Below are 26,232 nucleotides of genomic sequence, written 5' to 3'. Positions count from 1 at the left end.
GATAGAAGATCCAAACAAGCTCAGTTAGAAATGAAATGAGAGATGTTACAACTTATACCACAGAAATACAAAATATCACTTAGGGCTACTATGAACACCTTTATATGCACAAACTAGAGAATCGACAGGAGATGGATAAATTCCTGGAGACATATAACCTTCCTGATTAAGCCAGGAATAAAACAGAAACTCTGAAGAGACTAATAACAAGTAGTGAGACTGAAACAGTACTTTAAAGAATGCCAGCAAAAAGAAGTCCAAGACCAGATGGATTCGCAGCTGAATTCTATCAGGCATTCAAAAATAACTGGTACTAATCTTACTGAAACTGTTTCAAACATAGAGAAATACGGAATCTTCCCTAAATCATTCTATGAAGTCAGTATCACCCTAATATTAAAACCAGGAAAGGACATAACAAAAAAAGAAAACTACAGACCAATATCCATGATGATGCCAGGCACAGTGGCTCACACCTGTAATCCCAGCACTTTGGGAGGCCAAGGTGGGCATATCACGAGGTCAAGAGTTCGAGACCAGCCTGGCCAACATGATGAAACCCCATCTCTACTAAGAATACAAAAATGAGCCAGACGTGGCCAGGCATGGGGGCTTACACCTGTAATCCCAGCACTTTGGGAGGCCAGGGTGGGCAGATCATGAGGTCAGGAGATCAAGACCATCTTGGCTAACACGGTGAAACCCTGTCTCTACTAAAAAATACAAAAAAGGAGCTGGGCGTGGTGGCGGGGGCCTGTAGTGCCAGCTACTTGGGAGGCTGAGGCAGGAGAATGGCGTGAACCCGGGAGGCAGAGCTGGCAGTGAACTGAGATTGCACCACTGCACTCTAGCCTGGGCGACAGAGCAAGACTCCATCTCAATAAATAAATAAATAAATAAATAAATTAGCCGGGCATGGTGGCATGTGCCTGTAATCCGAGCTACTCGAGAGGCTGAGACAGGAGAATCACTTGAACCTGGCAGGTGGAGGATGCAGTGAGCCAAGATCATGCCACTGCACTCCAGCCTGGGTGACAGAGCAAGACTCTGTCTTGAAATATATATATATATGTGTGTGTGTGTGTATATATACACATATATATATATATATATATATATCTCCATGACGAACATAGATGCAAAAATCCACAACAAAATATTAGCTAACTGAATACAACACCATATCAAAAAGATAAACCACCATGATTAAGTGGGTTTCATACCAGGGATAAAGGGATGGTTTAACATACTCAACTCAATAAATGTGATACATCACACAAACAGAATTGAAAACAATAATCAAATGATCATCTCAAAAAATGCAGAGAAAGCATTTGACAAAATCCAGCATTGCTTTATAAGGAAAACCCTTGGCAAAATCGGCACAGATGGGACATACCTCAAGGTAACCAAAACCATCTATGACAAACTCAAAGCCAACATTATACTGAAAGGGGAAAAGTTGAAAGCATTCTCCGTGAGAACTTGTACAAAACAAGGATGCCCACTTTCATCACTGCTATTCAACATTGTACTGGAAGTCCTAGTCAGAGCAGTCAGACAAGAGAAAGAAATAAAGGGCATCCTTTATTGAAGAGGAAGTCAAACTATTGCTGTTTGCTGATGATATGATCCTATGCCTAGAAAACCTTAAAGACTCATCCACAAAGCTCCTAGATCTGATAAATGAATTCCGTAAAGTTTCAGGATACAAAATCAATGTACACAAATCAGTAGCATTGCTATACACCAACAATGACCAAGCTTAGAATCAAATCAAGAACCCAGCCCATTTTACAACAGCTGCAAGAAAAATAAAATACTTGGGAATATACCTAACCAAGGAGATGAACAATCTCTACAGGAAAAACTACAAATGCTGCTGAAGGAAATCATAGATAACACACACAAATGGAAACACATTTCATGCTCATGGATAGGTAGAATCAGTATTGCGGAAATGATCATACTGACAAAAGCAATCTACAAATTCAATGCAATTCCCATCAAAACGCCATCATCATTCTTCATAGAACTGGAAAAAACATTCCTAAAATTCATTTGGAACAAAAAAAAGATCCCACATAGCCAAAGCAAGACTATGCAAAAACAAGAAATCTGGAGGCATCACATTACTTGACTTCAAACTATACTACAAGGCTATCATCACCAAAACAGCATAGTACTGGTATAAAAATAGGCACATAGACCAATGGAACAGAATAGAGAACCCAGGAAGAAAGCCAAATATTTACAGCCAACTGATCTTTGACAAAGCAAACAAAAACATGAAGTGGAGAAAGGACACCGTATTCAACAAGTGGTGCTGGAATAATTGGCAAGTGGCATGTAGAAGAATGAAACTTCAACTCAAGATGGGTCAAAGACTTAAATCTAAGACCTGAAACCACAAAAATTCTAGAAGATAACATCAGAAAAATTCTTCTAGACATTGGGTTAGACAAGAGTTCATGACCAAGAACCCAAAAGCAAATGTAACAAATACAAAGATAAATAGATGGGACCTAATTAAATTTAAAAGCTTCTGCATAGTAAAAGAAATAAGCAGCAGAGTAAACAGACAACCCACAGAGTGGGAGAAAATATCTGCAAACTGTGCATCTGACAAAGGACTAATATCCAGAATCTACAAGGAACTCAATCGAATCAGTAAGAAAAAAACAAATAATCCTATTAAAAAGTGGGCTAAGTATATGAATAGACAATTCTCAAAGGAAGATATACAAATGGCCAACAAACATATGAAGAAATGCTGAACAACAGCAATGATCAGGGAAATGCAAATCAAAACAACAATGTGATACTACCTTACTCCTGTAAGAATGGCCATAATTTAAAAATATGACATAAGTTAAAAATATGACCAACAGATGTTGGTGTGGATGTGGTAAAAAGGGAACACTTTTACACTGCTGGTGGGAATGTAAACTAGTACAACAACTATGGAAAGCAGTACAGAGATTTCTTAAAGAACTAAAAGTAGAACTACCATTTGATGCTGCAATCCCACAACTGGAGGAAAAGAAGTCATTATGTGTAAAAGACACTTGCACACACACGTTTATAGCAGCAAAATTCACAATCGCAAAAATATGGAACCAGCCTAAATGCTCATCAACCAACTAGTGGATAAAGAAAATTAGGCCGGGCGCGATGGCTCATGTGTGTAATCCCAGCACTTTGGGAGGACAAGGTGGGTGGGTCACGAGGTCAGGAGATGGAGACCATCCTGGCTAACACGGTGAAACCCCATCTCTACTAAAAATACAAAAAATTAGCTGGGCATGGTGGCGGGTGCCTGTAGTCCCAACTACTTGGGAGGCTGAGGCAGGAGAATGGTGTGAACCCGGGAGGTGGAGCTTGCAGTGAGCCAAGATCACGCCACTGCACTCCAGCCTGGGCGACAGAGCAAGGCTCTGTCTCAAAAAAAAAAAAAAAAAAAAGAACGAAAATTATTATGTATCTATCTATATAGAGAGAGTATTACATGGTGTGTGTGTGTGTGTGTATATATAGTATTACATTATATATATATACACACACACACCTCACCCATCTCATCCTTCCTCCATATATATATACATACACCATATATATTTACATGGTGTATACATATATACACACATACACACACACACACACAAAAAAACAACCATGTAATACTACTCAGCCATAAAAGGAATAAAATAATGGCATTTGTAGCAACCTGCATGGAGTTGGAGACCATTATTCTAAGTAAGGTAACTCAGGAAAAGAAAAACAAACATTGTATGTTCTCACTCATACGTGGGAGCTAAGCTATGAGGATGCGAAGGCATAAGAATAATATGATGGACTTTGAGGACTTGGGGGGAAGGATGGGAGGCAGGTGAAGGAAAAAAGATACATTGTATACCGCTTGGGTGATGGGTGCACCAAAATCTCAGAAATCACCACTGAAGAACTTTTCCCTGCAACTAAACACCACATGCTCCCCACGAACTATTGAAATTTTAAAAAATAACGCTAAAACCCCACAAATTCACAATAAACTTAAAACCAAATGTTTTTCCTAATGTTTATATACATAGGAGTCTTGGGTTATCACAGGGACTTGGAATTTTCTTCAACAACAATTCGCTAAAGCCTTACTATATTAAAAACACGTGGATTCTGGAGTCAGAAATTGCAGAGGCCAAGTCCTCGCTCTACTCTTCACTGTGACTTGGAATTTATTGACTATTCTTTTATCTTCAGTTTTCTCATTTTCAAATGCTGTAATAACAGTACCCATTTCCCAACGTTGTTGTAAAGATCACATGAAGAAAACGTAAGTGAAGCTCTTAGTACAAGGCCTGGCACATAGTTGGGAAGTGCTCAATTAAGTGTTAATAGCAACTATTATTACTAATAAAGTTAAGTTTATTTTATGAAAATTTGTTCTCAGAAATGTATTTTTCTTTACCCAGCAATTTATTGTTTTCTAGGGATAGAAAAGACAGAATAACAAATGTACTTCAAAATTCATTTCTCTCTGACAAAGGCCCCTGGATTCATGAATGTGGGTTAGAAAAGTATGAACCATGAAGGCTCCCCCATATTGATGGTACTTAGAACTTATGCCCAAAAAGCTGCCGGTCTTCTGCAGATTAGAACAGTTTCTTATTCAAATAGTTTTAGCATTTTTAGAAGTGGATTCTTTTTATTTTGTGATTCATTGGGTGGCACAGTCTCTTATAGTGCTATGCTAATTTAAATCCTGTGTAAGAATAAATACCATTATTTTGCTTCCTTGCTATTGACTATACTCTTGCCTAGGCTATTATCGTATAAATGCTTGTCTACAGACCTAATAGCAACAAGAAAGACAGTGTGTGGGAAAGTCCCATGTGAAAAACCACTCAGAACCTCAAAACCACTCCTGAGGGATGGCCAGCAGGATTGTCATCCCCATTAGATAAGAGAGTACAGCAGGGCAAGAGTGACCTACCCATGGTCACACAATTAATCCAGGGGCTATTAATGGTTAAGACCCTTATATTTAGACTTCAGTTTATAGTTGCTAATTCAATACCCTTTCAGTAGGTTTATAGACAGGAGGCTTAATCTGAAAGGAAGGTGAACATTCTCATGAGCAAGGCGGATCTCTTCAAAAACACACACTGTACCTTGGTTCTTCATCTGTAAATCTTCTACCAGAGTTTGCAAGCTTTCTAGTCTGTTCTGAAGCTTCCTGCATGTTTTTCCTGTTGTTTCTATTGGCGGAGACTGTGAATCTATTACAAAATTGCTTAGATGTGATATTAAAAGTCTATTCAACATTTCCTTTTAGAAATCTTTCAATTAAAGGCCAAACAACTTTACTTTAAAATAAAGAGACCTTTTTTTCATGACAAATTCTAAAAGAGCTATAACACTTAAAGAAAACTCTAAAACATGATTTTTAAAACAGAGAAAAATGAGTTTTATCTAAATATTGCAATGCTAGCCTATTTGATTTTGTTCAAACTAATCTGATGTATCATTATTTAACTACATAATATTAAATAAGATGGGTAAAAAGAACACTTCAAGTTTCATGATACATTCTGCATTATAAATGACAGCTTTTTGTACCAAGCCTGAGTAGTTCCACTAACTTGGAGTTTGAAGGACTATGATCTAATACAGAAACTGCACCATTTTCAAGGTATGTGAGGCCAGTGCCCACATCAGTTCTGTCACCTAATGGGAATGGTATTATATGATGGCAGAGGGTGGCATGGATGCCAACATGATCACACTGAACCTAGAACAAATGTGGCAGTGGCAACTAAAGAGGGCCTAGGAGCATGTAAGCTATTCTCTTACCAGTGTGCTGTTTTGTCAACCTCTAAAAGTACTTAATTGGCAATCTGAAGACTTAAATTTTGACCTTAATTCCTGCCTAGCTGCATAATTCTGATAATATTTTTAATGGCTAATTTTCCTATCAAAAAATACCCTTTCCATTTAAGGCAATTATCTAGGAATTACTTCAGTTTAAGAGAATGGGAAACATTTTCTTGGAGAGTTTTTTTTTTTTTTTTTTTTTTTTTGAGACAGAGTTTCGCTCTTGTTGCCCAGGCTGGAGTGCAATCATGGGATCTCAGCTCATCGCAACCTCTGCCTCCCAATTCAAGCGATTCTCCTGCCTCAGCCTCCTGAGTAGCTGGAATTACAGGCATGTGCCACCACACCCGGCTAATTTTGTATTTTTAATAGAGATGGGGTTTCTCCATGTTGGTCAGGCTGGTCTCGAACGCCTGACCTCAGGTGAGCTGCCCGCCTCAGCCTCCCCAAGTGTTGGGATTACAGACATGAGCCACAGCACCCGGCCAGAGGTTTTTAACATAAATAATACAAAATATATGTTTGATGAGTATGACAATAAGCGGGGGATTGGGGGTGAGAAGAAAATGCCATGCCATTATGTAACAAAAATTAATAATAAAGTGTCAAGCAGTATTGCTCTATTCCTGCAATAACCACAGCTTTAAAAGGTAACATGGAGGCCAAAGCAACTCCATCTTGGATGCTAATCTGCCAAGTTGACTTTTGATTAATCCCAGTTCCAGGAAGGCATCCAAGATTTCCAGTTTCCTTGTATGGTAGGTAGCAAGTACCTGCCATAAATTCTACCCTTAAGCAATTGTACTGTTCATCCTTTCTGAGGCATGTATACCCTTTACCTATGGTGTACAGGTGCTGTGTCTGGGGGGATAGTGGTACAAGGATCCACCACCTTGTGTGACTGTTGCGGAGGCACAGACACGGCTCCATTCTTAAGTCCCTATTAAATGTTTCTTTCTGAGAAATTGGATTTGTCAGCCTCTTTCTTCAGCCTCTCAGCTTCCTCAGTCTTTGTGGGTAGGTTGGCACAGACTTGCTTACCACAGAACAGGAAAGTAATTTTATACTTAAAATTAAAAAACATAGTAAATGAATAGCTTAGACACATAAGAGATGAAAGAGGACACAAGTACAGAAAAAAAGATGTAAAAAATGTACTAATGTGTGATTAGGTATTTTTTAGGATCTAGAAATGTGTAAGGTATAGAATTTCAAAAGACTAAGAAATAACTTGATGATAATACAACTTAGTCTAGTTTCTCTCTTACAAAAGGGAATGATGTCATAGAACACTGGGGTTGTTTGGTCACTGTCATACATGATGAGAAATATTTCAAGTTCATTCAACACATAATATTTAACTCTCACTTACTTACCAGGCATTTATTCTAAATCAAACACTTTTTTCTCATTTGTCTTATCAAATAACAAACTAACTTAAAATATTAAAAATGAGAAAATTTTGAAAAGTTTGTATGGTATGCACTTATAGTGACTAAAGCAGAGACTGAAGAAGAGTTATGATTTTAAAGAATGTAAATAAGAAAGAAAAGTAACTCACGGCATTTAAAAGAGGATCCAAAATCTTTTAATAAAATAGAGGCAAAAATGTTCATTATTCATTTAGAGAAAAAGAGAGATAATGTTTACATATAATATCAATTACATTTACTAAGGCTCACATGGTACACAATAGCTGTTCTATTTAGATAAGACCTGTTTAAGTTACACAGAATCAGTTAGAGCTTACACATAAGAGCAGCATGCAAAATCTTAATTCTGAGTCAAAAGAACTTAGAGTTCAGTAGTGTAGGAAATCAATTAATCACATCAATGATATCAGATCTTTCTTACCTTTAACAGAATCAGATGAATGAATAGGCTTGGCGGACCTATATTGTGATGCGGAACCTATTGAACCTTCAACTGAACTAGTTAGGAGTGAGTGCACTGGAGACTTCTTAGGAGAAGAATTGAATGAACGAGAAGCTGAGTTTTTCACAGATGGACTTGCTAAAAGTTTGCAAGAACAAAAGTAAAAGGACAGAATTAATTAAAAATAGTACACTGCACTTCTCAAAAAGTCAAGCTTTCATGAGAAAATGTTCCCAATGGTGGAGGGACAGGGGGACATTCTTCTAAATACCCAAGATTTGGGGTTGGAACTGAAAAGGGTTATGCCTTAGGAATAAGGGTGAATAGGAACTAGACCTGCTCTTGGGATCCTGAGGTCTAGCTTCAAATCCTCTTTCTAATGTGATTAAATTGACCTGGATGCCTTAGTTGTCTACCAAATGCAAGCACGAATGCTCTCTAGAGGAAGGTAATCTCATTCATAGCATCACTATGTACATCATCTGTACAACTTTTCATATAAAACATGTCATACAATAAAAATAACCAGGCATATAAGGAGACAAGATGATATGGCAGAAAACCAAGAGGAAAAAAATATAAATAATGACATAGATCTGTAGGGTCCAGACAATGGGCTTATCAGGCATAGACTCCCATAGATTCAAGCAGCATTACTTCAAACTCCAAGTGAATTCTTCTTATAGGCATAAAAAAATAATATCTGCAGAAATGAATAAAAACTGCTAAAACAAACCAATCAAAACCAAAAACAATCTTAAAGCAAAAGGGAAAAAAAGGAACAGACTGTGTTTAAATAAACAAACTTACAGCTGACTTCTTAGTAGAAACAATGAAAGAAAGAAAACAATGGAAAGTGATATCTTCAAAGTGAAGAAAAAAATGCCAATTTAGAATTCTATACTCAGCAAAAATATTCTTCAAAAATCAGGATGAAATAAACACATTTCAGAAAAACAAAAATGGACAGAATTTCTCTCCAGCAGGTTTACATTAAAAGAAGCCTTAAAGGCATAAGTAAAATGATACCAGAAAGTTAAGTGTAAATATGTGGGTATATCTAAATGAATATTAACTGTAGAAAACAATAAAAATAATTAAGTGTGGTATTTATATTTTTATAATTCATATTTTTAATTAAAATATATGATAATTGTATGAAAGTTGGAAGGATAGTGAATGGAGTTAATATATTCTAAAGTACTGACAATGTATGAGAAAAGGTAAAAGTATTCATTTATATCAATCTAATAAGGCAAGGATAAATGTTTTACTGTCCTGAGTAATCATTGAAACAACAGTAAAAAACATATAAATGAAGTAAACCTGAAGGAGTTAACTTTACATAAATGTTCTTTTCTTCAAAATGTTAGTTCCTGAAAGATTTCTCCCCAAGCCAAAGATTATTTAAAAATTAAGAATTTGCAATTATTTTATTTAAGAATATTACATTTTGATTATAAATATACAGTCATAATTAACAATGGGGATATGTTCTGAGAATTGTGCTGTTAATTTTGTCATTGACCATCATAGAGTACACTTTCACAAATCTAGATGGTATACAGGCTATATGGTATAGCTTATTGCTTCTAGGCTACAAACCTGTAGAGCATGTTACTGTACTGAATACTGTAGGCAACTGTAACATAATGGTAAGTATTTATTTATCTAAATATGTCTAAACATAGAAAAGGTAACACACTGTGGTATGACATTATCATAGCTACAACATCACTAGGTAACAGGAATTTTTCAGCTCTATTATAATCTTATGGGACCTCTGTTGTTTATGTCATGGTCATTGACCAAAACATTATGCAGCACATGACTGTATACTGACACTAAGAAAAAAAATGAAAATTTATCCTTCTCCCATCTCTTTTCAGCTTACCTCAAATTTCTCTATTTACAATACTGTCCAGATTTATAACTACATTTTTGTTGAATAATCATCACAGTTTCATTCTTTCTCATTTATTTTGTTCTCTTCCATAAGAAGACCAATTACGTATCTGTTGGTTTGCCTCTGCCTTCCAAATATAACATATTCTGTGTAATTATTTTTGGTACTCATTTTTAAAAATTCCTTTTGTGTAATTTTCTCCATGGTTATCATTTCAGTCACATCTATTTTATTTTTCATTTTCTAAAGCTTTTCCCTGTGATGTTTTTAATCTTTCTCTTCCATTTCTAGCCTGAGTTATGCCACAAGTTATGCTTGTCAACAAATTGTGTTGACTTTCAATCTCTTCTTTCTGGAGCTTTTTTAAAAATGAGATCATCTTATCTATAATTCTTTGGAAATTTTATGGAGAACTGTCCATCTCGATTCTTCTCCTTTTCCTTTCGTCTATTCAATATTTATTCAGCACCTGCTATGTGCCAGGAAGTCTCCAGGCACCTGGGATATATCCAGGAACCAAATGGCTAAAGACATCTGCCCTTGCACAGCTCTCGTCTTACAGGGGTGACACAGTATGTGAGAAGATGCTAAGAGTAACTGATAAAAGGAAAAAGGAGCACTGGAAGTGTGGGAAAATTGTGATTTTTATTTTATTTTAATTTACTTTTAGAGACAGGGTTTTGCCATGTTGCCCAGACTGGTCTCGAACTCCTAGCCTCAAGCAATCCACTCACTTTGGCCTCCCAAAGTGCTGGAATAACAGGCATGAGCCATCACACCGGCTGGTTGTGATCTTTTAATGCAGTGATGACAGTTAAGTCCCACTGGGAAAGTGACACCTGGGCAAAGGCTTTAAAGGAGCTGAGGTTTTAGCAACATAAGGTAACAGGGCATAAAAGCCCTAACATGGAAGCTGCCTGACATGTTCAAGGAACAGTTTGAGGGTGGATAAAACAGAATGCATGAAAGAGGGAGTAGCAGGAAATGAGGCCAGAGAGTTAACAAGGAATTGGAAGATACTGCAATGACTTTGGCTTTTACCCTCGTGGAAATGGGGAGACACTGTAGGCTCTATTTCTGTGCTTTCGTTGGAAACTCACCTGCAGATGCAAATGTGAAGCAACCAGAGGGATCTTCCATGTCTCCTGCATGCAATGTGACCGGCTCTCTGGAAGCATAAGAATGGTAATGCAAGCATTCCACTTCACAAACACAGTACTAAGATTCATAGATAGAAGCAAGCGAACACAGGCAAATGTGATGGCTTAAAATATAACCTCAAGATGGCAATCATAACCCTAAAGTCCTAAAATACTCTAAGAGGTAGGTTCAAAGTTGCATTATCTTTTTGTATTCAGAATCCATGAATATTTTACATAATGAAAATATATAATCTTCATTAGAAAATCCATTTTTGTGTACTAATAGCTATAAAATCCACAACATCTGTTCATGGATTCTAAGAGGTGCAATTTTAATGACTCATTTAGAAATAAAGAAATCAGGCCAGGCATGGTGGCTCACGCCTATAATCCCAGCAGGTTGGGAGGCTGAGGCTGGTGGATCATGAGGTTAAGAGATCGAGACCATTTGGCCAACATGGTGAAACTCCATCTCTACTAAAAATACAAAAATTAGCTGGGTGTGGTGGCAGGCACCTGTAGTCCCAGCTACTCAGGAGGCTGAGGCAGGGGAATCGCTTGAACCCAGGAGGCGGAGGTTTCAGTGAGCTGAGATCACGCCTTTGCACTCCAGCCTGGGTGACAGAGAGAAACTCTGTCTCAAATAAATAAATAAATAAATATGACAACAACAACTCATAACATTAGTAGTATCAGTGTACAAAACTATAAGACATATAAGTTGAAGTAAACTACATAGTTCTCTGTGAGTTGGGTACCAATATGAGAATAATATGACAGCAGTTCTCAAGGTGGTTCCCTTTCAGGAGGTTTTGTGAGGTCAAAACTATTTTCATTATGATATTAGGTTGTTATTTGCTTCGTAACTTTCAGTCTCTCACAAATGTACAGTGGAGTTTCCTGGAAGCTCCATGATAGTTGATATGCATTTAATCACAACAGATTAAATGCATATGCAGATATGAGAATCTAGCTGTATTTTATTAACCCAGTTACTGAAATGTAAAACATGTTTTCTCAATAACTTTTTGGAGCATATGGTTATTTTTTATAATAAAGAAAAAGTTATTTTTCATAATTTCAGAACAAAGAAGTATTACAGTACTTTCATTGCTGAAGGAAGCAGATTTTTCTAGTCATGAAGAAACTACTGCAGAGCTTTAATACTCTCAGGGAAGTAGCTTCTCTTTGTCCCATGCCTAGAACTGGGCTCCAACCCCAATAGCTCAGTGTGGGTACCCAGAGGCAGCACACAGTGGTCATAAACAGGGGCTCAGGAACCAGCTAAACCTGAGTTCAAATCTGAGCTCCACTGTTTTCAAGCAGTATGACTTTGACAAGTTGCTAAGCAATCTGAGTCTTCATTTCTATGGGAAAATAATGCTTGCCTCATACATGAGATTAGACTAATGAGACAAGTCTAAATCAACTGGAAAACAAGAATTTTTATTAAGAATAATAAGAATAAAACATAGGCAGTTGACAGTTGTGGTTATTAATAGGTATGATTTAGTATCATATACCCAGGTGAGAAGGAAATAAAAACATCATTTCTTTTAGGCTACAAGAAAGATTTACACTTGGTCAGTCTGCATCCATGGGTTCTGCAATCACAGATTCAACCAAATGTGAATTGAAAATACTTGGGGAAAAAGAAGATGGCTGTATCTGTACTGAACATGTACAGGCTTTTTTTTCTTGTCATTATTCCCTAAACTATACAATATAACAACTATTGACATAGCATTTACATTGTATTAGGTATTGTAAGTAATCTAGGGATGGTTTAAAGAATATGGGAAGATATGTGTAGGTCATATGCAAATACTATGCCATTTTATATAAGGGACTTGAGCATCTGTAAATTTTAGTCTCTGCAGGGATCCTGGAACAAATCCCCCCCGTGGATACCAAGGGACAACTGCGTTTAGAAAGATTCAAATTCATTGTATTTTGATCAAGTAGCAGAGACAGTAAGAAAATATTTATAATACTATCTTAATCCATTCACTAAACAAATATTTACTGAATGGCTACTAGGTGGCAGGCATTATGCTTGGTGCTGAAGACACAGCAATGAATTAGTCCCTACTCTAACTAGATCTTAACATAGAATTCACGTTCATAATTTTTAATATATACAGAGAGCTCGGATATCTCTGTTTATTTAGGTGGTAAAAACAGAAAAGAGAAAAATAAGTTTTTCCGGGCAGTCTGTCAAAAGACAGACCTCATGATTGTAAGTAACTTGAGGACAGGGCCCATATCTGTCTTGCTCACTATATTCTAAGGGTCTACTGCAGTGCATGGCACATTACAGACAGTTAAAGATCTTTTGAATTAATAATGAATAGTCGTAAAAGGGACATTTTGAAAATGGGGGCTGGTGTTTCCTACCTACTAAGAGTTTCACTTGATTTGCTTCCTTCAGTGGAGTCCCTCAACGAGTTGTTGCTTCTGTTGGTAGAGGGATGGGAGAAATCACAGCTTACACAATGTTATTTTCTTATCAATATAACGAAAGTTTGTGAGAAAAATAATGTATTCTTATGTAGGGTGAAATGATATCATCTGACAGCTGGATAAATAAATCATAAACATTAACTTAATGATAAAATTGCTTCTCTCAACATGACTTTTAGATAGATATGGATCCAAAAGAGTGAGACTGGGGCATCGGCTCTTCCAGGTGGAGGAAACAGAATGGAGAAAAAGCTTCAAGACAAAAATAAATGAACTTTTGGGAATCAGGAGGAGTCTGGTTTGATCAGAGGATAATACAGGAGTGAAAACAGAGTGGTCACAAGGGAGATTTGTGTGACCACTCTGGGAGATTCTTCAGTGTCAGACTGAGGGACATGTACTTAATGTAGTAGGCAGTGAGGAGCTACTGAAGATTTTCGAGTAATGGCTATAGTGTCTTACACTATGATAAATAATGAATTAACATTAGCCTATTTTCTTTTTTGGCTAAAGTCAATTTTTGAAAGCTGTCTTTGATTACGGTCTTATTTGGTGTTATGGATTTCACTTCTTTTTGCTTTAAAAATTTTTCATTTAAGAATTCAGCTATTCCATTATTGATGAAAATAGGATTGTTTTCGATAAGGTGCTTATAGTCCTAAACTGAAGTTTTTATAGTTTCTTTCTGAACCATACTTTTCTTAAAAGTTATGTAAGCCATTGTAAATATGTGTAAATGGAGGAAAAATCTTCCATTTTTGGTATGGCATACCATATTAATAGCTTCATATGGATAAATATCAGCAAATTTTAAAGTAAGAAAAAATATCTATGGAGTTGATTTCTAGAAACTAAATTACTTCAGTATATTTCACTGGAATCTTTCTTAAAGTCAGTTAAACAATGAACCCAATATGCCCATTAAGTGTCATGTAAACTTATGTCCAAACAGACTTCTCAAATTACAAAGTCACATATAAAACAGTTGGACAATTAATTTGATCCAGAATCTCAAATTCTTCTTACCTATGGCACATGTCTGATCTCAGACTGGATTCAGTGATGCAATCTCTTACCCTATCCTCTCTGTATAGAAAATATAATTCTCAGTTAATCATATAAAGCACAATTTCATCCATGTCTTTTTAGACTAATCAATTGCTTACATATATTCAATTTTTCTTTTAGCAACAGCTGTGGATTTTAGGCCTCTAAGCAAATTTTGCAAAGGGCTCTGGAGTTCATCGACTGAGAAATGGTTTCCTCCTATGAATTCTTAAAAGCTTTAGGCTGAGTTTAGGCTTTAGTGACAAGGTCATTTATAGGATTATAGCAAACTAACATAAACTCTTTAAAGGTAGGGACCAAATATATTCATGTTCAATACTACAGTCCAATAGCGTCCAAGCCCATCATTAGTGGCTAGAGTGGTGGAAGCTGATCAGGGAAGACCTGGTAATCCCTCAGAATGATCAGTGCTGGGAGTGGGGTCTCCAACTTTTACCTCTGGCTTTTCCTCTGCTTCGTAGGAGGAGGAATGTTAATCTATGCCTAAGTTTACCAATCTGTCAAATAAGTGTAATAATATTGTCCTGGATTGGAAGGCATATTATAGTTATGACAAAAATGGAAGTGCTCTGAAAATGAAAATGTTCATTGGAGTTGCTAGTGGAACAGTTCCAACGTTATGTGCTTCAGATAATGTAATGTTATACTAAGGTAACTGGGCTGTTACTAAAGTTTTACTATTATTACTAATAATTAACAATTAGATAAACTCAGCTAATATTTTGCTACCTCAGGTAAATATATACAAATTGGACATCATAAGAAACTGGAGATTATTTACATATAGGTATTATTTCAGGAAGTATTACTTTTAGGTATTTGTCATATAATCAGAAAATGAATATTACAATAATGGGCTATTATAACTCTAAAATATATATACCATATCAAAATGCTTTAAGATAAGCTAAACTAAATGATAACACACAAAAGTAAAACCCACTCTCTGAAAGAATAGGAGACTCTCATTGATGTCTGTAGCTGTGTGCAAGGAAGGGCTGCTGAACTGGCTGAATCCTTTTTGGATCTAATCTTTTACTAATATGAAATAATCAAATCAAGTCATTGGCATGAATACAGAGAAAATGAAGTATTTCCTATTATCTTCTACTTGAAGAGTATGTAGTTCTCAATGTTCTAGTTTTATCTCCACCATTGAATTGTGTGGCTGCAGACATGTCGACCTTTTGAGATGTGTTTTTCTCATTTACAAAATGGGATAAATAAACCCTGCTCTGCCTTGTCTCAATCAACAAGATTATGGATATAAAATCTTTTGAGAATTAGAATTTACAAACATAACTTTGGATGACACCTTGCACTAAGTATTTTCTGAATAGAATGACTGTATTATTTTCTCTTAATGTCAAGTTGTTTTACATTTGCTTAACTCCTCCATTTTCATATTGTTTTCTGTGGTAACTTCAGATACCTTTTAAAGTTATTTAAACCTCACCCTCCCAGAGAGTAACATGTGAATAACTCAATGGCAAACCATTCAAGAGATGAGCTTTCCCATTCTGTGTGCACACAGCCTTACACAGCCACATACAAGGCTCCCAGAGATGTTCTTCCATCTTCCTCTGTCTTGCTCAGAGACACAGCTGGCTCCTCATTGATCACGCTTCTCAACTCTTGGAGAAGCTGTTTCAGGTCCCTTGTTGGATCTTCCTTCAGTGTGTTAGCTTTCGTAGAGTGCTGAATTAAAACAATTTACAAACAAAGACACTTATTTTTTCAGATTCCTATGCTATTTCCTATCACAAAATTAATACAACTGGTAAACAGAAATTATGGAAAAGCAAGAAGAGGAAAACAAAAACATCACCCATAAGTTTATTACACAGAGATAATCAATAATAACCAGGAAATAATCAATAGAGTACTATATCTAATTTATATGTGCGTGGACACATATACACATATGGGGCCAAACCACATACATTTATTTTTTAACTACTTTTGTTTTAAAACGTTAACAATTTAGTATGAACATCCTTACTATGTCATTAAATATTTTCAGGTACGCGTGGACATTTCAATACTTTGTTTAAAGCTAAGCGAATTTGATAAAGCAGCAGAACTTGAGAAGTAAGGAGCTCTTTAGAGATGAGTTAATCTACCCCCCACATTTTACTGATGAGAAAAGAAACATCCAATATTTTCTAACTGTGTTAGTTGGTGTTTAAGAATAATATGAGATTTTCAGATTGATAGTGTTCCCCAATAAATCTTTATAATATAATAAGGAATACAGACATTTTCAACAGGCACATCAAGAGGGGAAACCAAATGATCAGAGTGCATTGAGGAGCAGGTAGACTCGGGCTATCCTTGAGCTATTCTAGCTGAAGGAGTCCACCCCACTGAAAAGTTACACCTGTCACACAGATTGGCTGCTGAGGGATGAACACTGCAGATTTTTTATTCATTGGGCGTTAATTGTCTAGGGTTTATGCCAACGAAGAGCTGATGTTACTGGTATAATATAATCCTCATATTCTCCTCTTCTCAACTTCACTAATAAACCAATATAATATCCAGCTGAAGATATGAAGAGTTCTGACTAACTGAATGTGTGCTAAGTATGTCTTTCCAGTTTACTGATGGCTATCTTACCTTGAAATTGTCATGATGAGTCAGTCTAAAGTTTCATAAATTACACTCTACTCAATTATTAAATTTGACTCCATTTGCTTAAAAATATAAGGATCCGAATCACTTTCTCAATTGTGAATAAAAACACTTGTCTCTAAAAAGATGATCCAATTTTACCAAACACTGGTTTTGTTCTCGCCCTCACTGTAATATGCATAATACCCAATATGGGATAAAACCTCATAAAGTTGATAAAGAAAACCTTATCCTATGGCAGCATTCACTCACCTTAGTTATAACCTGGACTTCTTATCTTCCCATCTTCTGCCCACCAGAAAGTTTATCAAATAAGCTTTGGCAATTACTGTTAAAATTTTTGAGCCATTGACATTTATTATAAATGAGCAATGTAAAACCCATAAACATATATAAATATGTTGTTCTCCCCTGTCATTGTGACACCTAGGTTCTTTGAGAGTCACTGATGCTTTACAATACATAAGTTTTTTTTTTGTTTGTTTGTTTTTGAGACAGAGTCCCACTCTGTCACCTAGGCTGGAGTGCAGTGACATGATCTCAGTTTACTGCAACTTCCATCTCCCAGGCTCAAGCAATCCTTCTGCCTCAGCACCTCCAGTAGCTGAGGACTACAGGCATGCACCACCATGACCAGCTAACTTTTTTGTAGAATGGGGTTTTGCCATATTGCCCTGGATGAGCTCAAACTCCTGGACTCAGGCAATCCACGCATCTTGGTTTACCAAAGTGCTGGGATCACAGGTGTGAGCCACTGTGCTGGCTGACATGAGGTTTGAAAAAGCATTCAATTGGCCAGGTACAGTGGCTCACGCCTGTAATCCCAGCACTTCGGCAGGCCGAGGCGGGCGGATCACAAGGTCAGGAGATTGAGACCATCCTGGCTAATATGGTGAAACCCCGTCTCTACTAAAAATACAAAAAATTAGCCAGGTAGTGGTGGCGGGTGCCTCTAGTCCCAGCTACTTGGGAGGCTGAGGCAGGAGAATGGCGTGAACCCGGGAGGCGGAGATTGCAGTGAGCCGCAATTTTGCCACTGCACTCCAGCCTGGGGGACAGAGTGAGACGTGAGACTCCGTCTCAAAAAAAAAAAAAAAAAAAAAAAAAAAGCATTTCAATTTACCATTCACTTAGAAATTAATTATAATTAGTCCTATGACATTCTTTTATTGACTTTATCCCAATACTTACCTTTCAAACTCTATGTATGTTGCTCCTCGAAAATGTAAGCTCCACAGAGGCAAGGACTTGATTTGATCATGATTGTCTTTATATATTCCATTACATATAACCCATACTTTGGTTGGGTATAAAATCACAAAAATATCAAGGCTGGAGGGGTCCTGAAAATCATTTGGTTCTAGTCCAACTCCCATATCAGAAGTGATGAAGAATTCTCTTTATGGCATTCCAGTAATATGCTTATCTGGCCTTTGCTTGATCACCAAAGATCAAAGAAGGCAGTTTAATTTTTGTACAGTTTCACATCTTTTAAAGAAAAGCTTCCCTCCATACTCATACACTTTCCAACCCTTGTCACAGTTCTAACACCTAGGGTCATAAGAAATGAGCATAACATAACCCTTTAAAAATGATACTTATTTTATAATACACTTATACACCCCCTCGTTACTTCCCAACACACACCTCAGGCTAAATTTATTCAGGAAAAGTCTGAGCGAGCAGAGAGCTGTCCCCCTTGCTTGATCTGGATGCTATCATTAAAACCTTTTTTGTTGCCACACAATAACATCAACTGAGACTGAGCAGGCAGTCAACTGAGAATCCTCATGTCTTTTCCAGAAGTTCTTAATAAGCTTCCTCTTCTGTGTCCTATACCTTGTACTTTGGGGTATTCACTATAACAATAGAAATGTCTTTTTTCTCTCTCTCTGAGACAGACTTTCATTCTTTCACCCAAGCTGGAGTGCGGTGAAGCGATCATGGATCACTGCCGCCTTGACCTCTCAGGCTCAATTGATCATTCTGCTTCAGTCTCCTGAGTAGCTGGGACTATAGGTGCACGCCACCACACCCGGCTATTTTTTTGTTTGTTTGTATTTTTTGTAGAGATGGGGTTTTGCCATGTTGGCCAGGCTAGTCTCCAATTCCTGGGCTCCAGCAATCTGCCTGCCTCGGTCTCCCAAAGTGCTCCCATGTGAACCACCACGCCTGGCCGATTTACTTTTTATTTAGTCAAAATTATCAATCCTTCTTTTTAATGTTTGTATAGCTTATAATGGTTTTATTAATTCATGTTAAATACTTCATTGGTTAATTCATAGGAAATACACTTTGATTTATAACATGAGCAAAATACACTTTTTAAAATTAGAAAATAGCACTGCTGGGTGCGGTGGCTCATGCCTGTAATCCTCGCACTCTGGGAGGCCAAGGCGGGTGGATCACCCAGGTCAGGAGTTTGAGACCAGCCTGGCCAACATGGTGAAACCCCATCTTTACTAAAAATACAAAAAATTAGCTGGATGTGGTAGTGCACACCTGTAATTCCAGCTACGCAGGAGGCTTAGGGAGGAGAATCACTTGAACCCGGGAGGCGGAGGTTGCAGTGAGCCGAGATCATGCCATGGCACTCCAGCCTGGGCAACAAGAGCAAAATTCCATCTCAAGAAAAAAAAAAAAAAAGAAGAAAAGAAAACAGCTAGGAAATAGTTCTAAAATATAGTTACATATAACTCTTATCTGGCTTGTAAAGAAATAAACACATGCTCTTCCTGAAGTTACCAGAGCCCAACAAAGGATCCTGCTCTCCCCCACCCCAGTCCTTTGACCCTTAGAACAAGGGTCCCCAAACCCTGGACCGGTACCGGCCCATGGTCTGTGAGGAATGGGGCCACACAGCAGGAGGTGAGTGATGGGACGGTGAAGCTTCATCTGTATTTGTAGCTGCTCCCCATCACTCACATTACCGCCTGAGCTCCACCTCCTGTCAGATCAGGGGTGGCATTAGATTCTCATAGGAGTGCGAACCCTCTTGTGAACTGCACAAGCAAGAGATCTAGGTTGCACACTCCTTATGGGAATCTAATACCTGATGATCTGAGGTGGAGCTAAGGCAGTGATGCTAGTGCTGGGGAGCGGCTGCAAATACAGATTAATATTAGCAGAAGCCAGGTGCAGTGGCTCACGCCTGTAATCCCAGCACTTTGGGAGGCTGAGGTGGGCGGATCACAAGGTCAAGAGTTCGAGACCAGCCTGGCCAACATAGCAAAACCCTGTCTCTACTAAAAATACAAAAATTAGCTGGGCATGGTGGTGTATGTCTGTAGTCCCAGCTACTCGGGGGACTGAGGCAGAAGAAGTGCTTGAACCTGGGAGGCAGAGGTTGTGGTGGGCCAAGATCGTGCCACTGCACTCCAGCCTGAGCAACAGAGTGAGACTCCGTCTCAAAAAAACAAAAACAAAACAAAAAACATTAGCAGAGAGGGTTCACTGCACAAAGACCATAATAAATCAATTGCTTGCAGACTTATCAAAACCCTACCAGTATGTGGCAAGTAACAATTAAGCCACATCTGGTGGCTGGTTTTATAGTGGTAAGTGAGTTGATGTACTCAACTGTACAGCTGCACCTGGTGGCAGGCTTTAAGTCAGAACTAGACACTGATTTTAGTCCATGTGTGTCCTGCCCATTATTTGATTTACCACTTTGCCTGCACCTCTTTCCTGCACTGCACACTTGTCTCAGTCAGTTTTGGTAAGCCCACAAGCTAACCCTAGCCAAAATGGATAAAAACAATAATCACTGGAAAGCTTCTTTGAAAAGGGGGAAAGACCCAATGATGAGACAGCAGAAGGCTCTAAGACTGCCAACAAAAAGAAAGCTGCATTGAAAAGAAAGCTGCATTTAAAAGAAAATACCAAGAGTCCTACTTAAATTACGGGTTCATTGCAATAGGTGAGTCACATTCTCCAAGCCCTTTTTTTATAATATGTGGTGACCGGCTATCCAATGAAACCATGAAACCTTCAAAACTGCTTTATCACATGGAGACAAAGCACCCCGCATTAAAAGACAAGCCTTTGGAGTTTTTCAAAAAAAAAGAAAAAAAGAAAAAAAAATGGCGAACATGAAGAACAGAAGCAGTTGTTGAACACCATCACTCCGTCAAATGTGTCTGCACCGAGAGCATCATTCTTAGTGGCTAAACGCATCGAGAAAGTGAAGAAGCCCTTTACTATTGGCAAAGAGCTGATCCTGCCTATTGCTAAGCATGTTTGTTGTGAACTTTCAGGAGAAGCTGCAGTTCAAAAGGTGACATGTGTTCCTCTTTCAGCTAGCACCATAACTAGACATATAGATGAAATAGCAGAGGATAGTGAGGCACAATTGTTAGAGGATTAATGAATCACCATGGTACACAATCCAGATTGACGTCTATTGATTTTGACAACAAGGTAACAATGCTTGTTTTCATGCTACATATTTTTCAGGAGGATGTGCAGGAGCACATGTTATATGTGCTTTTGCTGCCAAACAACATCACAGCTGCAGAACTATTCAAGTCTTTGAATGATTACATATCAGGGAAACTAGTCATTTTGTGTTGGTATATGCATGGACAGAGCGGTTGCCATGACTGGACAGCTTTCTGGTTTCACTACTCAGCTCAAAGAGGTCGATTCTGAATGTGAGTCTACGCACTGTGTCATCCATAGAGAGATGCTGGCTAACTGAAAAATGTCACCTGAACTTAACAATGTTTTGCAGGATGTGATTACAATTATTAACCACAGTAAAGTACATGCCTTTAACTCATCTGTTCACACAGCTCTGCGAGAAGATGGACACAGAGCATACACGTCTTCTCTTATACACAGAAGTGAGATGGCTTTCTAAAGGCAGATCACTGACTAGAGTTTTTGGGTTATGAGAGTCACTCCAGAGATTTCTTTTAGGAAAAAGTCACCACTGGCAGCACATTTCAGTGACACAGAATGGGTCACAAAATTTGCTTACTTGTGTGACATATTCAACTTACTCAACAAAATCTGTCACTTCAGGGGAGAACAAAAACTGTGTTCAAGTTGGCAGATAAAGGGGCTGCATTCAAAGTCAAACTGGAATTATGGCAACAACGAGTTAACACTGGAATTTTTGACATGTGTCAAAATTATCAGAGATTTTGAAAGAGGCTGTGCCAAGGCCTCCTTTCTCCCAGCTAGTGCATGATCACCTATCTCAGCTTTCGAAAGAGTTTAAGCATTACTTCCCAACCACAAAAGACCCCCAAACTGGGAAGGAATGGATCCGTCACCCATTTCTCAATAAACCAGGTGCATTGGCTTTGTCCATGCTAGAAGAGGATCAACTGCTTGAGACTGCAAATGACAGTGGCTTTAAAAGTATGTTTGAGACAACTTCAAATCTCCCTATGTTCTGGATTAAAGTCAAGGCAGAATATCCTGAGATTGCTACAAAAGCATGGAAAGTCTGCTTCCATTTCCAACATCCTATCTTTGTGAAGCAGCATTTTCTGCAGTGACAGCAACCAGACGAGATTAGGGAGTAGACTGGACATAAGCAACACACTTCGGGTGTCACTGTCTCCCATCACCTCCAGATGGGACCATCTAGTTGCAGGAAAACAAGCTCAGGGATACCACTGATTCCACAATATGGTGAGCTGTATAATTATTTCATTATATATTACAATGTAATAATAATAGAAATAAAGTGCACAATAAATGTAATGCACTTGAATCATCCCAAAATCATTCCCCGCCTCAACCTGTTCCATGGAAAAACTGTCTTTCATGAAACTGGTCACTGGTGCCAAAAAGGTTGGGAACTGCTGCCTTAGGATACACATTAAGGCTATTTCTAGGGCACATATATTTGCAGGGTAAAACTTATACAAGCTTTTTGTGCTATGGGAAGAATATAAGCTTATACATTAAGTTGTGAAGCTTAAGGTTTATTTTGTGGTTTGGTCAGTTTCCTATTACATTCTGACTCCGAAATCATTGACTTTGAAATCATTTTATGTTAGACTTGTTTCTAAAATTTTTCATAAATTATATCTTTAATGTACTTCTATCTTCTCCAATACTGCTTTTTCTAATGGCCTTAAGTCTATTACAGGCAAACTTACAAGTCATGATGTAAGATAAGTAAGGCCTAGGGAGAGTGTACTCCTCAACCAGTTCTGTCTCCATTCTCCAAAGATAGAAGATAAATGAAAAAGCTAAAAATAACAGCTTGATCTCATTCAGTTTGAATTCAACCATTCTATTTTGAGAACATCTGCCCCAAACCCATCTCTTATATTTATATTCCTTTTAGAGCATTGTTATAAAATGGAATATAAGTATACTATTTACATAATATATTAGGAATAGATGGGCAGGAAACAGGAAAAAGGTTATAAACCGTTGCTAAAAATCTTGCCCATATCATGTGTATTCCATTGGCAAAGATCAAGCGCAGCAATAACAAATGGTAGCGCATAGGAATAGAATCTGATACACAACCAAAATCAATTCTATCATCCTAGATATATTTTACTTCTTATGTTAAAATAGCCACTATTTGAAATATTAAGCTAAAATGCTCCTATATCAAACTATCAGTTATATATATGTGTATGTGTATGTATATGTGTATATGTGTACACACACAAAGATACAGTACATACATGTTCTAGGTGTTTGAGTTTGGGCCAAATTACACAATATTACTTTTCTGGTTTTCCTACTTTCTTACTTTTAACACAGGAAAATCACCTGGATAATTTCAACTGCCTTTGAATCTTTAAAACTGTGTGATCCTCATTTACAAAGACTAATGAAACACAATAATAGTTCATATAGGGTATCTATTTACATCATCAACTTAAAATTATTTTTATAAACATCAATCATCTGTATAATGTAGAGAAACAGTACAGTATAATAGTTAAGGACATAAGTTCTGGACTCAGGCTGTCTTGGTAAGTCTTGCCGAAATTATTATTATTATTATTATTGTTTTTTTTTTTGAGAGACAGAGTTCTACTCTGCTGCCCAGGCACTGCGACCTTGTACTCATGGGTTCAAGCAATCCTTCTGCCTCGGTCTCCTGACTAGGACTACAAGCAAATGCCAATATGCCTGATTAATTTTCTTTTAACTCTGTAGAGACAAGGTCTCACTACTTTGCCCAGGCTAGTCTCAAACTCCTGGTCTCAAGCAACCCTTCAGCCTCAGTCCCCACAAAGTGTTGGAATTTCAAGCATTAACCACAGCGCCCAGACTCAAGTGTCTTTTTGCTGTGTAAACCATGTGTAAGTCACTTAGCTTCTTCAAGCCTCAGTTTCCCTGTCTGTAAAATAGGTATAATAATAGCACTTACCTCATGTTAAGTAGTTGTGGGAAATGAACTAATCTCCATAAGTACTTTGCACAGTGCCTGGCAAAGGAGTTTTCAGTAAATCTAAGCTATTATTAGAATTGTAAAATAAAGAGACTAAAATAAACATAAATAATAAATGAAGGGGCAATGTAGAAAAATGCAAACAGTAATACTCTGCTTCTAAACTTGGCATTAATTTCTGTACTATGCTGAGCCTCATTTTAATGACACTAAAGGAATTAAGAAGGATAAAGAGGAAAGGACAGATAACATTAGATTAGTAATGCTAACAAAATTTTGGAAGATGGCAGGCAAATGGATAATTCATAATTAATTTAGCAAAACCAAGTTAAAACTTAAAGTACCTGCACAGAAGCTGCCACTGTGAAGCAAGCTACTCTGCCTCTGAGTATTCCGAGAAGGCTCAGGAATTGGAGGTTTCATGTATTTCAAAGTCCAGGGTAAGAAACAGGACAGAAAAATTGGAGGATTGGCTAAGTCTATGGAAGAAGCTGTTAGAATCCCAGAAGCTGTCTCCATATACTCAGGTGATTACTCATTCTTTCCCCCTAAATGAATGTAGAGGCTTAACCTTTGGGTAAGGTTGAACCAAAGGACTTTGGACTCCATAGAGATACCTATCTTGTATAGCAGGAGTAAGGCTGCAAATGTTAAATATGAGTATTAAGTGAGACTGCATAGATAGATATATATTAATAGTTACCCTAGACTTCCTCTCCCACTCACTTAACAGAATTCTGACAGACTTATACCTGTAAGTCAGGAATAAGAGATCCCTCTTTAGGGAAACTGATCAGCCCAAGACTAAAGACCTATAGATAATTTTTGGGTCCCTCAATAAAAAAGCAATACCTAACCATCTACCAATTGAAAAGCCCTGACAACCTTACACAAAGCTTTCAATAGCTTTTTAGGGCCTCAGTCTTAAATATGAATGGATATCCAAGGGTCACCAAGCATTAAAAGAAAGTCTCTACAAAAACAAAACAATGAATTCCAAGAAACATTAATAATTCAGGTAACACAAAAAATTATTTAAAAACCAAAGTTAATATCCTTAAAGAGAAACAAGAAAGTATTCACTGGACATGGTGGCTCATGCTTGTAATCCGAATAGTTTGGGAGGCCGAGGCAGGCAGATCACTTGAGGTCAAGAGTTCGAGGCCAACCTGGCCAACATGGTGAAACCCCATCTCTACTAAAAATACAAAAATTAGCCAGATGTGGTGGGGGGTGCCTGTAATCCCAGCTACTCAGGAGGCTAAGGCATGAGAATTGCTTGAACCCAGGAGACGGAGGTTGTAGTGAGCTGAGATTGCGCAACTGTACTCCAACCTGGGTGACAGAGTAAGACTCCATCTCAAAAAACAAAACAAACAAAGAAAGTGTTGTATTCATGAAAGAACAGAAAGCTACATAAAGAGAAGACTTTAGAAAACAACAACAAAAAAATGAGCAAAAACTGGAAACATTCCCTTTGAAAACTGGCACAAGACAAGGATGCCCTCTCTCACCACTTCTATTCAACATAGTATTGGAAGTTCTGGCCAGGGCAATCAGGCAAGAGAAAGAAATAAAGGATATTCAAATAGGAAGAGAGGAAGTAAAATTGTCCCTGTTTGCAGATGACATGATTGTATATTTAGAAAACCCCATCGCCTCAGCCCAAAATCTCCTTAAGCTGATAAGCAACTTCAGCAAAGTCTCAGGATACAAAATCAATGTGCAAAAATCACAAGCATTCCTATACACCAATAACACACAGAGACCCAAACCATGAGTGAACTCCCATTTACAATTGCTTCAAAGAGAATAAATTACCTAGGAATACAACTTACAAGGGACGTGAAGGACCTCTTCAAGGAGAACTACAAACCACTGCTCAAGGAAATAAGAGA

The 26,232-nt window shown here is 37.6% G+C and overlaps 1 protein-coding gene across 1 annotated transcript in view; it reads right to left on the bottom strand.

Annotated features, from left to right (window-relative positions):
- CCDC158 (coiled-coil domain containing 158) overlaps positions 1-26,232 on the bottom strand; it is a 102,784-nt gene that overhangs the window by 5,446 nt on the left and 71,106 nt on the right. The window contains exons 18-23 of the mRNA XM_028848487.2: positions 15,866-16,023; positions 14,284-14,343; positions 13,192-13,251; positions 10,753-10,820; positions 7,726-7,884; positions 5,169-5,276 (exon numbers count right to left, since the gene is read on the bottom strand). Coding sequence (XP_028704320.1) covers positions 5,169-5,276; positions 7,726-7,884; positions 10,753-10,820; positions 13,192-13,251; positions 14,284-14,343; positions 15,866-16,023 — 613 coding nt within the window. The remainder of the gene's footprint in view (positions 1-5,168; positions 5,277-7,725; positions 7,885-10,752; positions 10,821-13,191; positions 13,252-14,283; positions 14,344-15,865; positions 16,024-26,232) is intronic.

Source organism: Macaca mulatta, chromosome 5 (assembly GCF_049350105.2).
Source record: "Macaca mulatta isolate MMU2019108-1 chromosome 5, T2T-MMU8v2.0, whole genome shotgun sequence".
Lineage (NCBI taxonomy): Eukaryota > Metazoa > Chordata > Mammalia > Primates > Cercopithecidae > Macaca > Macaca mulatta.
Note: the sequence above shows the minus strand (reverse complement) of the source record. Positions and strands in the feature narration are given on the sequence as shown.